The sequence below is a fragment of the Thalassophryne amazonica genome, chromosome 12, assembly GCF_902500255.1.
Source record: "Thalassophryne amazonica chromosome 12, fThaAma1.1, whole genome shotgun sequence".
NCBI lineage: Eukaryota > Metazoa > Chordata > Actinopteri > Batrachoidiformes > Batrachoididae > Thalassophryne > Thalassophryne amazonica.
In genome coordinates, this window is record NC_047114.1 from 54,041,748 (window position 1) to 54,056,488 (window position 14,741).

A 14,741-nucleotide genomic window follows, 5' to 3' on the forward strand; every position below is an offset into this window, starting at 1 on the left:
GACATAAATGAACCTTAAACATCTTCTCGTCTGATTAATCTTTTAGGTATATTTGTGCAAAATACAAATTATACAAAATCACGCTCAATACAATCATCAAACTTATTCCAGTCAACAGTACACACGCAACCCCTCCCCCCAACCCCAAAATGAGCAAATGGGCATATTTTGTGAGGCACTTCCCACTTTGTATCTAATGATGGATATTTATAGACATTATTGCATTGAGTGAAGACAGAAAACATCTAGCTGGAAATGATGAGTGATTTTATTTTTATTTATTTATTTTTATTTACATTGATATACAATTTTCTTCTTATATTACACTACCACTCTGTGAGATTTGTGTCACATATTCTGAAAGCTGAGATTTATCTGAACATTTTGATACATAACACATGAGCATTATGCTAAAAACAAGTATCTTAAATGGGGATTTACTGAAGGTATGGCAAAATTGGGAAACTATACACTGGGCTCTAAGTGTTACCACTGGAGAGAAATTCACCCCCTTGTGGGAACACACATTTGAAGGTTGTCACCTTAATCCGACAGGTGAGTGGTGCTAAATTTGGACTTGTAACAAAAACTACACACTCCCCATGACAAACCATTTGCAAGGCACATTCATTTTTGATTTAGTTAATGTTCAATAAATGACATTTGCAGTTAAATGTGTCTGTTTGTCTTACATTCCAACACAGCTGCAAGTGGCTGATTGAATTTCATTTTGTGCTAGCCTTCATTATATGGGATCTTAGTAAATCAGGCCCCCGCGACCCGATCTCAGATAAGCGGCTGAAGATGAGTGAGTGAGTAAATCAGGCACTTAATGGCACAATGGTGGGCTTTTATATTACATTTAGAGCAGTCATTACACTTTTAAAGATACTTTATTTTTCACTTGTTCAGTCACCATATACCAGCTGTTGGTGCATCAGTCAACTTACCAGGAGTGAAGTCCATATTATTCTTGTCATTACAGCCCTGGAGAGAGTCCAGGGTTCGGGTGACTTGGCTGGCAAATTCTTCTCCACCATTCATGCACTCCCGCTGTAGATGGTGACGCAGATCAGTAATGTCGTATTCATACCTAGGGATGAGTCAGGAAGAAATTAATGTTTGGTTATCTTCACTCATCTAAATTAGACCTGCAATAAACGTCACAACCTGCTGACCTGCTTGATGAAGTACGGAAGATTCCACAAGATAACAACATAAAAGTATGAGAATACTTTCCTTATCACACAAATTGAATGCCTCAACTCAAAAGTTTCTAAGCTGCTGCACTTTAAAAGTTTGTTTGTACCCATCTAAAATCGGTGTTTCCCGGATACTCAGGGTTCCACTGGAGTTTGGTCCCTGACCCCGGGAGTTCCTCAAGCTCTCCCGGGCTTGGCCTCCCATCAGCACTGAAGGAATGTAGTGGATCTCATTAGCTGCCTCTGCACTGGCGCTCTTCTGGGGCTGAGGAATGCGACGGCGTTTACACCAGCGTCTCCGGGTGTAGAGAATCAGGACCAAGCACAAGATGGACAGCAGAAGGGCAATCATCCCACCCTGAGGAATGAAAAAAGGACAGAGGAGGAAAGACAGAATAGACAGAGTCACTGAGGGTGACTAGAAAAAAGGAGGATGTGACAACATTGTCAAGAACGATACATATCAAAGTCAAAGCTGGTATGCCAACAGCACCAGCTATAGAGAAGATGCAGGTGCAATTTAGTGAATAACGCTCACAGTCAGTAGTTCTTAAGCTGTTGTGCAGACATTTCACCTTGAAAAGATATAAGTTCTGTAGACTATACTTGAATGATACCTAGTAATTTGAGAAAGGTGTAAAAAGTTACAAAATAGTCTCTACACCTCAATGTACAGGCAGCAGCTGCTACATACTACCTAACTGTTACTGTTATATGTACTAAAAATGAACAACCACAAGGGACACAAGTGGGATGTATTACACCACGACCATTTTACCTGCCTTTTGACCTCGGTGTACACTGTACAGACAGCATGACGGATATGCACATACAGACTTATGCCACAAAAATGCATACTGAAAGCCCCTCATATATACCAAGCTGTGCTGTGGTGACCCTGACTCAAAAAAGGGACAAGCTGAAGGAACTTACTATAGTAAGCTAATATGAATATTTAGTTGTAGCAAGCACCTATTTAATAATGCCTTTCTCAAGACCAGGCACCTAAGTGGCTCTACTCTACTCTGTTCTACTCTTCTATTCTACTCTTCTTTTTTTAGATATTTAGATATACCTTAGTATACACTAGTAGAGTTCTACCTTAGAATTGGAATGTATTAGAGAAGACATAACTTACTGAAACCTACCATCCCTGGTTCTCAAGACCAGGCACCTGAGTGGCTCTACTTTACTCTATTCTACTCTTCTATTGTACTCTTCTTCTTCTTCTTCTTCTTCTTCTTTTTTTTAGATATTTAGATATACCTTAGTATACACTAGTAGAGTTCTACCTTAGAATTGGAATGTATTATAGAAGACATACATTACTGAATTTTCATACAACATATTTAGCAAAAAATGGTGATGTGGTGGTTTCTGCGTCTCGATGGTGGCTTGGAGCGTGGTGTGCCGTGTGCCATTGTGGGCCATTCTTAAAGCTTTAGTAACACTCCTTATTCTCTGTGAAGCCCGTAAAATTTTCACTGAAAGTCAGATAAATTTTTCGAATGGTTTCTGAAAAATTCTGATGGAAAAAAAAGCCCAAATCATTCCATCATTTCCTCGCAATGAAACAACGATGAGAGGGGTTGAGCAGTGCTCACTCAAAGCCTGCCCACAGGCGAATGACGCAACTGACAGGCGTGGAAAAACTCACGCATGCGCACGAAGGTTCAAGCTTGGCTGACGTAAAAACATATGAATCAAATCCATATAGTTTTTGAAAAAAATTAAAAGGTCCGTTACTTTTCTAACAGACCTCGTATAGTAATGATATACTAAAATTACAACAATCTAAAACTACTATAACTGCCTTTCCCAAAAAAGTCTTAAAATGTCTGGAAAGCCCTTCATATATAGCAAGCTGTGCTGCGGTGACCCTGACTCAAAAAAGGGACAAGCTGAAGGAACTTACTATAGTAAGCTAGTATGAATATTTGGGTGTAGCAAGCACCTATTTAATGTAAGGGCTGTGTACTCAGTGTGAGCCTGATTCCTGCCAGATTTCAGAGGCTAAGCAGTGTGGGTCTTGGTTAGTACTTGGATGTGGGACCTCTTAGGAAGATCAGGGGCTGTGTTTTTGTTTTTCTAGGTAAAACTGGAGTTGTGTCAGGAAGGACTTCCGGCATAAAACTTGTACCAAATCCCTTTGCGGGTCTGTGCTGGAACTGCTGTGGTGACCCTGAGCACACAGGGGCAGCCGAAAGACAACAGAGTCTCTAGGTACCGTATTTTCCGCACCATAAGGCGCACCTAAAAGCCTTAAATTTTCACAAAAATCGGCCGTGCGCCCTATAATCCGGTGCGCCTTATGTGCGCACTGAATTCCAAAATCTATAAAAACGGCCAACGTTGTCTTTGACCATCAGAATATCGGACCATTTCCCGCTGACACAAGGACGTAATACATAAAGTACGTACACTAGCAGCGTAGAGTACGTACCCTGGCAGCGATAAACCAGTCAGAGAACATTACGTAATACGTAAAGTACGTATGCTGGTAGCGTAGAGTATGTACGCTGCCAGCGATAAACCAATCAGAGAAGAGTCCGTGAGTCCGTGGTACGTACACTTACCTCCGCCACTGCTCCGGTAGTTACCGTATACTACAGGTATCCTGCAAAACAACATTTGTTTGTCTAAGGACCCCCGAAAATGGTGCCAGCGAAGAGACATGCTTACGAGGCAAACTGCAGGTTGTTCATGGGAATAGAGCAGCTGCAAGAGGAAACAAGAAAATGAACTGCACCAAGTTAAAAAGACCAAACAGAGTTTCTGCAGAAACAAGGCGAGGTGGCCACAGCTAGAAGACCAGCTGTTCAATTCAGACACAGAAGATGAAGACTTCGATGGATTTGTGACAGACCCATAATAAAAAAATAATGTGAGTACCATATTGTTAAATAGCGGTATTTCAAAGTTGTTTAAAAGTTCAAATAAACTCACCGTTTCGCTTCTGTGACCTTTTTTTTTTTTTTTTTTTTTGTAGACTATGTTTTAGCGTGCGCCTTTTGTAAGGGTTAAGTACCCGCTAATTGAGGCCGTGCCTTATAATCCGGTGCGCCTTATGGTGCAGAAAATACGGTAAGTCAGGTTTATCATGAATCCCATTTTAAAAAGCAACAATTAACAAATGTACTGTAAATCTATTTAAAAACAAACAAAACGTTGGTGCAGTTATAATGTAGAGGTCAGAATTACTAAATTAGACCTTCCCACAAAAAAGGGAAGGTCTACTGGTGTCAGGATGGATGTTCCTGACCCAGGACAGCCTGATGTGATAACAGAATGAATGACGGCAGTTAGTGACACAAAGTAATAGATAGTATCTCTAATCACATAGAAGCAAGGTCCCAGTTTCCTATAAAAGTTATTCCAGAATGGGGCAACTGTTTGTTGTGATTTGGCGCTATATAAGAAAAAAGTTGATTGAGTTGATTGATTGATTGTATGTGTTCTGTCAATGCAGGGGTGTTATCAGTTAAATAAACTGCATACCCACTTGACTGCTCCAATTTCCTGGTCTGTTCTTTAAATCACAACACTCGGAAGTAACTTTAGCAGAATTACAAAATTATTTGGGTGCCATTACATTTAAGAAGTTATAATCAAACAATAAAACATTAAAATATGTTACGAAGATAGGGCAGAATTTGGGAATGTGGTCTTGGTAATGTGTGCAAATCTACATCCAAGTGTTCTGTCTCGTTAAGCCCCTTACCACGCCTGCCACTCAAGCACCTGGCAGGCACTACTTTGAACACTGCCAAAAAAATAAAATGTGGCACAGAGGTCTGTGGTTTGGTGCTGCAAGCTCCTGTTTAACTGCCAAAAATGCATCACTCAGTGGACAAGTTATGTATATGCCCTCTGTATTCCAATGACAAACGTGTTGATTTAAACATGACATCATTTTTAAATGACTGCAGTGAACCCTGCCCACCCTCCAGGGCTTATACCCAAAACAAAAAACAACTAGAGCACTGTGCTCGTACAGCGCAAACCTCCGCCAACACTAGTTTCCAATTCCACAAATTTTTACCTCGGAAATAAATTTTCAAGGTCAAATTCTTGTTAGAAGTGGTTTTTCATAAATATAAAACAAAAAAGAGATCAAAAGGGCTTTTCAGTGTTAATATCATATCTGCAAAATGGATCAGATGCAGATCAAACTTAGTCTGTTCACTGAGTGTGCCAGTTTGCACCTCATTGTCACAAATGAGAGTGAGTGTGAAAGTGAGTGCCAGCCTGCACCTCACTTTCAAATATGAGAGTGATTGAGGCATGTTTGATTAAGATATAATGTAAAAAATATATAATAAATGGGGTTTTCAATATTAAATTTAAATGGCCAGTCACAGTTTTACTGACGATCATTCGAGTTGGGTGTTTTCATGCCACTGCTGTCCACACAAAAATGAAGTGGAGGCGGTGCAAACTGAGCAAAGCAGTCAGTTCCTTAAATTATTGAATAGCTCTTGCCTTCACAGTATCCGTTATGGAGATCAGCTTCCTGTTCTACAGATGTCTTTTGTTTCACTTAGTTATTACTAACTACATGTGGAGGTGAAATGCCTTATTCTCAACTATCACACCTACTTTTCCATGTTTTTTTTCCAACATTACCTTTATTCATTTTAATAACAGCAAACACTTAGTAAAACCACATATATACAGCCACACAATTAAAAATGTGGTACTAGTATACACATAGCAGCTTTAACACTCACTCATCAGAATCAAAATCAGAAGTTTTAGCAGCAGCTTTAATACTCAAGAACAGCCTCCCACCCCAGCAGCTCCCCACAATAATTTAGTTGCGGTTTATAACTATTATATTCCAGTCTTTCTATATTCCTAATGTTTAATAATTATAAATGGAAGGAGAAAGAGAAAGAGAGAGAGAGAAAAAAACAACTTGGCAATTTCTGGAACTGTAGATGGCCACTTATGTATCCCCAGATGTTTCCATCAAAATTGTTTGATCTGTCCTTTCTAGACAACTTAAAAAGGACCCCAGATGTCCTCAAAGAGGCGTCGTTTACCCCTGAGAGAGTAAGTGATTTTTTTTCTAAGGGCAGTGTTATAGATAATTCTGAAGTCCATTTACCTGCACTTGGCCCAATCACATTTTACCATGACAATGCAATCACTCTTTTAGCTAGTAAAATGCCTATATCAAAAAAAAAGTTGATCTTATAGTTGATTGGCTCTAAACCCAGTATGCAGAATTTTGGATCTAAAGGAATTTGAATGGGTATTATATCCTGAATACACCTTCTCACTGCTTCCCAGAACTTCTTTATTTCAGAACACTTCCATACACAGTGAAAAAGTGTACCTTTTTTCTTTTTTCTTCTTTCTTTTTTCTGTTTTTTCCAAATTTCAAAATTCAAATTCAAATTTATTAATTTATATAGCACCAATTCACGATGAGATTGTCTCAAGGAGCTTCACACAACATGATAAAACAGAAAAAACTAAATAAAAAATTTAAAAACACAATAAAAAGACAAAACCATAAAAGAATACAAGAATAAAAACATATAACACTAATGATAAAACAAGGAAAACAAATGAGTCTTAATTTTCATTTGTGATTTAAAAGTCTCCACAGTATCCGACTGCCGTATGTGTTCCAGGAGATCGTTCCACAGAGCTGGGGCATGGTAGGAGAAAGCTCTGTGACCGGCAGACTTTTTATTCACCCTGGGAACACATAAAAGTCCTGCACCCTGAGAACGCAGGGCCCGAGCTGGTACATAAGGGCTTACCAGGTCAGCCAGATAGGGAGGTGCAAGTCCATGAACAATCTTATGAACTAATAACAGTACCTTAAAATCTGATCTTGCAGCGAATGGAAGCCAGTGCAGGGATGCCAAAACGGCCGTAATGTGGTTGAATTTTCTGCTTTGTGTCAAAAGTCTGGCACCAGCATTTTGAACCAGTGGAAGACCCCTAATACTGGACTGCGGTAAACCAGAAAATAGAGCATTACAATAGTCCAATCTAGAAGAGTTAAATACACGAATCAAAGTCTCAGCATCAGCCATAGACAGGATGGGACGAATCTTCGCTATATTTCACAAATGGAAGAAAGCAGTCCTCGTAATGTCTTTAATGTGGAGGTCAAAAGACAACATAGGATTAAAAATTACCCCAAGATTCCTCACTTTATCCATATGATGTATAACACACGAACCTAATCTAAGCGCTAGCTGATCAAATTGATGCCGATACCTCGCTGGACCAAGAACCAACACTTCAGTCTTATCAGAATTTAAAAGTAGGAAGTTACTAGACATCCAACTTCTCACTGATGCAAGGCAATCTTCCAAAGATTTTATGTGAGTGAAATTACCAGCAGTTATCGGCATGTACAATTGGATGTCATCAGCACAGCAATGACAGGCAATCCCAAAACACCACAATATATTTCCAAGGGGTGCTACATAAAGGGAAAAAAGCAGGGAGCCTAAAACGGATCCCTGCGGAACCCCAAACTTCATATCCCTAAGATCAGAAGAACTGCCATTGCACAACACACAGTAAGAACGACTGGACAGGTATGATGTCAACCATGCAAGGGCAGTTCCCATAATCCCAAAATGATTCTCCAGCCTGTCGAGAAAAACATGATGATACACAGTATCAAATGCAGCACTAAGATCCAACAGCACCAAGACTGTAGTGGTATCCGACCATTGCTCACAAAAGGTCGTTCACAACTTTAGTAAGTGCAGTCTCTGTGGAGTGATATTTTCTAAAAGCAGACTACAATGGTTCAAAAAGATTATTCTCAGTGAGGTAGTCCACGAGCTGTCGCAAAACTACTTTTTCCAGGATTTTAGAACAAAATGATAGATTTGATGTCGGTCTATAATTTTTCAATACACTAGGGTCGAGATTGGATTTCTTAAGCAATGGTTTAATCACTGCAGACTTTAAACAATTAGGAACAGATCCAGAAGTTAATGAGAGATTCATAATTTCCAGAACAGTCGGCCCAAGAATGGGCCACAGGTCCTTAAACAGTTTTGAGGGTACTGGATCAAATAAACAGACTGTGCTTTTTGTAGACGCTTTGTCAGCGTGCCTAGCGAGATACCATCAAAACCTCAGTGGGACCATCCACCTCCATAGCATTATGCGGTGGTTGGACCAAGGCCTGCTGAGATATGCTCAACCTAATATCCTCAATTTTCTTCTCGAAATAGTACAAGAAGTCCTGTGCTGAAAAGGGAGAGTGAATAACAGGTGGCCATCCATGAATGAGAAAAGTTACAGTTTAAAAAAAAACCTTGAGTTATGCTTGTTTTTATTAATCAAATCAGAATAATAGGCCTGTTTTGTAGCCAGGAGTGCATGCTTATAATCTAAGATAGGATCACACCATGCAAGGTGGAACACCTCTAATTTGGAACTATGCCATTCCGTTCCAAACCTCTAGCCTTCTGCCTAAGGTAGAACATCTTTAATTTGGAACTACGCCATTCTGTTCCAAACCTTTAGCCTTCTGCCTAAGGTCACGCAAGTAACCATTGAACCAAGGCGACTGTGCTTTGGGAGGGCATGGCTTTAAAAGAGGAGGTGCAACCTTATCCAGTGTAGCCTTGAGTGCTAAATTCAAGCCATCCACACAAGACTATCCACTGACTGAACATTCTCTAACCTTGAAGCCAAAATTTCAGGCAGTCTAGCTTCGAGTTCAGTCGTAGTTGAGGGATTAATGCATCGCCGCAGAAGTAGACAAGGCTTTCGCTCCACTAAACGCGGCAACGTAAATGTAAACCTAATAAATGAGTGGTCAGAGACCACCGAGGCAAGAGGCAAAATTTCTATGTTCGTGACAGCAAGGCCACGTATGTCCACTAATGTGTCCTGAATGCATTGCTGGAATCCTAAGGCATCCAGAGGTCCATAAATGATTTTCAAAGGGGATCAGAGGGCTTATTAATATGAATGTTAAAGTCACCAATAATCAAAATGTTGTCTGCACTAGCTGACAGGCTAGAGATGAACACAACAAATTCATCTAAGAATTCAGAATATGGGCCGGGAGGCCTATAAACAGTGACAAAATAAGATGACTGATTTCCATACTTCTGACCCTGACAGTACGTAGCATCATTGGCAGAGCAGAGAGTCAGATGCTCAAATGAATTATATTTATGACCCCCAACAATCACTAAGGTAAACCTAGATTTAGAAATAAAAGCAACACCCCTGCCTTGTTTCTCACCAGGAGACACGTGACTTAATGTATACGCCGGTGGGCAGGCCTCATTCAGAGGAAGAACAGCTGTGGGTTTGAACCAGGTTTTACATAAAATAATCATGTCCAAGTGATGATCCATAATTAGATCGTTAATCAACAGGGATTTCGGGGGATTTTCCACATTTAATACAGTAGTGTTCAGAATAATAGTAGTGCTATGTGACTAAAAAGATTAATCCAGGTTTTGAGTATATTTCGTATTGTTACATGGGAAACAAGGTACCAGTAGATTCAGTAGATTCTCACAAATCCAACGAGACCAAGCATTCATGATATGCACACTCTTAAGGCTATGAAATTGGACTATTAGTAAAAAAAAAGTAGAAAAGGGGGTGTTCACAATAATAGTAGTGTGGCATTCAGTCAGCGAGTTCAATTTTGTGGAACAAACAGGTGTGAATTAGGTGTCCCCTATTTAAGGATGAAGCCAGCACCTGTTGAACATGCTTTTCTCTTTGAAAGCCTGAGGAAAATGGGACGTTCAAGACATTGTTTAGAAGAACAGCGTAGTTTGATTAAAAAGTTGATTGGAGAGGGGAAAACTTATACGCAGGTGCAAAAAATTATAGGCTGTTCATCTACAATGATCTCCAATGCTTTAAAATGGACAAAAAAAAAAAACAGAGACACGTGGAAGAAAATGGAAAACAACCATCAAAATGGATAGAAGAATAACCAGAATGGCAAAGGCTCACCCATTGATCAGCTCCAGGATGATCAAAGACAGTCTGGAGTTACCTGTAAGTGCTGTGACCGTTAGAAGACACCTGTGTGAAGCTAATTTACTTGCAAGAATCCCCCGCAAAGTCCCTCTGTTAAATAAAAGATGTGCAGAAGAGGTTACAATTTGCAAAAGAACACATCAACTGGCCTAAAGAGAAATGGAGGAATATTTTGTGGACTGATGAGAGTAAAATTGTTCTTTTTGGGTCCAAGAGCCGCAGACAGTTTGTGAGATGACCCCCAAACTCTGAATTTAAGCCACAGTTCACAGTGAAGACAGTGAAACATGGTGGTGTAAGCATCATGGTATGAGCATGTTTCTCCTACTATGGTGTTGGGCCTATATGTCACATACCAGGTATTATGGATCAGTTTGGATATGTCACAATACTTGAAGAGGTCATGTTGCCTTATGCTGAAGAGGACATGTCCTTGAAATGGGTGTTTCAACAAGACAATGACTCCAAGCACACTAGTAAACATGCAAAATCTTGGTTCCAAACCAACAAAATTAATGCCTCGCAGATGTGAAGAAATCATGAAAAACTGTGGTTATACAACTAAATACTAGTTTAGTGATTCACAGGATTGCTTAAAAAGCAGTTTGAACATAATAGTTTTGAGTTTGTAGTGTCAACAGCAGATGCTACTATTATTGTGAACACCCCCTTTTCTACTTTTTTTTTTACTAATAGCCCAATTTCATAGCCTTAAGAGTGTGCATATCATGAATGCTTGGTCTTGTTGGATTTGTGAGAATCTACTGTATCTACTGGTACCTTGTTTCCCATGTAACAATAAGAAATATACTCAAAACCTGGATTAATCTTTTTAGTCACATAACACTACTATTATTCTAAACACTACTGTACATGTATCGGGTATAGTACTGTTGTATTTATTACGTTTTTCTGGAGTGATATACATACAAATAAGCCAATTATACTGTAGTAGTTTAAGACACGTGTTGATTGTTTGTGATTGTGCTTTTGCACAAGCCCTCTCCCAGTCTTCTATGTTAATTACCTCATGTAAATCCTCTCTCCATGATGTCAGCTTCTTCATAGATGACTCAGAAGACTCATCTACCAGCAGGTCATGTAAATTACTTTTCCATTTTTAATCCATATCAGCTACAAACTGTTTTGAGTTTAAACAGTTATGACCTTAAATTTGACTTTTCAGTGTCATCCAAGATCAAAGGTCATGTGGGCAATTAAAATGGTGTATGACTTCATATTATTTTTGTTTTAACAGTCACCACAAATATATCTTTAGGCAGTTCCTGAAAAAAGCCGTTTCAAATATCACATCAGCACTGCTCCAACATTTTGACCTTGTCCTCTGAACAGTGTTAATTCTGAAAGCATATTTAGTCACACTCTTCAATAAAATGTCACTTAATTTAGGTCATAATTTAGTCATCTGTATTGTTTTAGTTTTAGTCAGCTAAATATAAGATTTTAGTCAACTAACTACAGGAGAGATATAGTAGTTGAATAAAATCTTGTGATAAATCTTGTGATAGTCAACTACAACTACATTAAAACAAACAATTCAGATGACTAAATTATGACTAAGTGACATTTTAGTCAAGACTATGACTAAATATACTGCCAAAACTGCCTCTGACCTTGACATTGAACTGATCTTCTAAAAATCAAATCACATCGTCCTGGGCTGAGCTTCAGTCATTAAACCACATTAGGTCTAATACTTTGAGTTATTTTGTTCAGACATGGCTTGACACTGACTAAAAACCTCAATCCTGCATGAGTTCCCAGTATGCATAAAATACTGTATATGGACCCTAAATGGTGTCAGTCAGTTGTGGCACATACACTGGAGTAACGTAAGTAAGTAAAGTATACAAAAGGGAAGAAAAAGAAAGTTATGTGACAGGTAATGAGGTTGGCTAAGATTACAACTGTTTGAAATGTCACACTTTTATTGATGTTCTACTACACCCAGCTTTTTTGTGCCTTGTGCTGCTGTGATTTTATAATTGAAAGCAATAGGTGTGCCTTGTAAAAAACAAACAAAAAAAAAACAAAAAAAACAACAAAGCAAAACAAACAAAAAAACAACCCACACAGGGATTGTGCACCTTTCACTGGCCATTGTGCTTCTGTCAGAGTCAGAAGAAGCAGACAGAACAATGATCAGTCAATATTAGGGTGGAGGTAAGATATAAATTGCAGCTCTGAAATGTGAGGAAAGTTAGAAAAAAGCCCTGATGAAAACACAGGAGAGAAAGTCTGGTGTTACTTTCAATACTGGCTCATACAAAGAGTAAACTTACTGATTTCAGAAGCCTGGGCCATTTTAATAAATTTTGAGACAGTTTATGGCCACTACCTTTTACCAAGCCCAATGTGGTGCAGGATGCCATGCAAGCGTCAGTGCTAGTTTCCACATGACATAGTTGACATTTTCACATCTAGCACCTACGTATCTTCCTTTGACCCCAAATGTACTTGCACACATCTGTGTCAATGCACTTTTGCCAAAAATAAGGTGTGTTTGAGTGTAAAGTTTGTATGTTCATATTTTATATCGCAAGAAGCTGCTTGCACTTTAGACCACCTAAAAGTATGGTTAAAGTATAACACAGTGACTTTATGGAATTTTAAGAGCACACCTTTCAGATGCACCTTAAATGCAGCATTAAGGACATGAAACTGAATTGAACACAACAACTATCATGAAACACAAGAAATAACTAATGGAAAACACAACTTTAATAACTTTCTACCATATTTACATTTTGCTATTCTTCCTCCCACCAGCTGGAGCAGGTTGATAAACAGGGAGTCCAGATGTTAAATATTAAAACAAAAGCCATACTATCTGCTGCTTTCATGCAAAACAAAGAACAAACACTCATCATATATTGTAACATCCAACCAAAGAAAGCTCACTTTTTCTGTATGTATGTCACAGCACATAAACAGAATGCATGACAAAGTCATGCATTTCCATTTTCAGTTAAAGAACTGAACAGTTTTTAACTTACCCTAAGATGTACTACAAGCAATGGGCCTTAATATTTTCATTCATTCAAGAATTTACATGTTAGCTCCAGCTCAATGGTCAGCTGAAACAGCTGGACATTCTGTACACAGTGCGTACATGCTGGTTGGTGAACATTCATCAGGCACAGTGGAGGCAACAGAAGTTACTAATCCAACTGTCATAGCATGTTACTGCAGTTCCAGCATTATGCAAGTGGACAAAATTGTTGGTGTACCTACATTTTAATGTACACATTTTTTTGTTTCATCAAATATATATATATATATATATATATATATATATATATATATATATATATATATATATATATATATATATATATATATATATATATATATATATATATATATATTAAATGTCCAAAGTTATTTGGTAACCAGAACAAAACAAAATGCTTTCATAAAGTGAAACCAAAAATCCTGACACTCTTTGGTGAATTTACAGTAAATCATCACTTTTACAGCCACTTTTCTTTAGACAGGTCAGGCGATGGATACATGAGCACTTCCAAGTCAGTGAATATGTCTTGGATCATCACATTTACATCCAGTTTTCTTTAAACAAGTCAGGGGATGGATACATGAGCATTTCCAAGTCAGTGAATATGTCTTGGATCATCACTTTTACACACAGTTTTCTCTGGACAAGTCAGGGGATGGATACATGAGCATTTCCAAGTCAGTGAATATGTCTTGGATGTCATTTACATCAGTTATGAAGAAATACAAACAGTATAGTACTGCATGGTAAATCTGTCTGGAGGAGGCAGGTCTCAAAAACTGAGTGACCGTGCAAGAAGGAGACGACTGAGAAAAGCCACCAAGACACCAAAGGCAACTCTGAAGAACACCTCAATAGCAATGTCACAAGCACTTGGTACAGTTGTGTCTTAAAATCAATGATGGGTGCAACTGTGATTGGTTGATTTGCAGTGTTGTGGTTTGCATTAAGACTCTGAAGTGAAGAAACAACAGAATGTTTGACACACCCCATAAACATCTGTGCCATACATTATACAGTAGAAAACATAATTTAGATGATGAAGTGCTTTCTAATGCATTCCCTTAAACTGTGCGGTTTCACTTTGTCTAAGTCCTATGTTTAAGGTATTCCACAGATTCACCTCACAAAGAAATATACGAGGTCTGTTAGAAAAGTAACGGACCTTTTTATTTTTTTTCAAAAACCTGATGGATTTGAATCATGTGTGCTTGCATGAGCAAACCTTGAACCTTCGTGAGCATGCGTGAACTTTTCCACGCCTGCCGATTGCATCATTTTCTGGTAAGCAGCCTTTTTGTGGGACGTGTTTCGTGCGCTCGGCGTTTTTTCATTCCAAGGAAAAAGACAGAACGACTGGAGCAGCGCCGCATCAAATTCTGCCAGAAACTGGGCGACAGCCAGGTGGAAACCATTCGGATGATTCAGATAGCTTTCGGTGACTTTTCAGTCATGTGACTATCCGAGAAATTGTGGAAGAGGTGGGCATGTCACAACATGTC

The 14,741-nt window shown here is 38.8% G+C and overlaps 1 protein-coding gene across 1 annotated transcript in view; it reads right to left on the bottom strand.

Moving 5' to 3' along the window:
* astn1 (astrotactin 1) overlaps window positions 1–14,741 on the bottom strand; it is a 1,400,536-nt gene that overhangs the window by 994,297 nt on the left and 391,498 nt on the right. The window contains exons 3-4 of the mRNA XM_034183391.1: window positions 1,310–1,560; window positions 951–1,093 (exon numbers count right to left, since the gene is read on the bottom strand). Coding sequence (XP_034039282.1) covers window positions 951–1,093; window positions 1,310–1,560 — 394 coding nt within the window. The remainder of the gene's footprint in view (window positions 1–950; window positions 1,094–1,309; window positions 1,561–14,741) is intronic.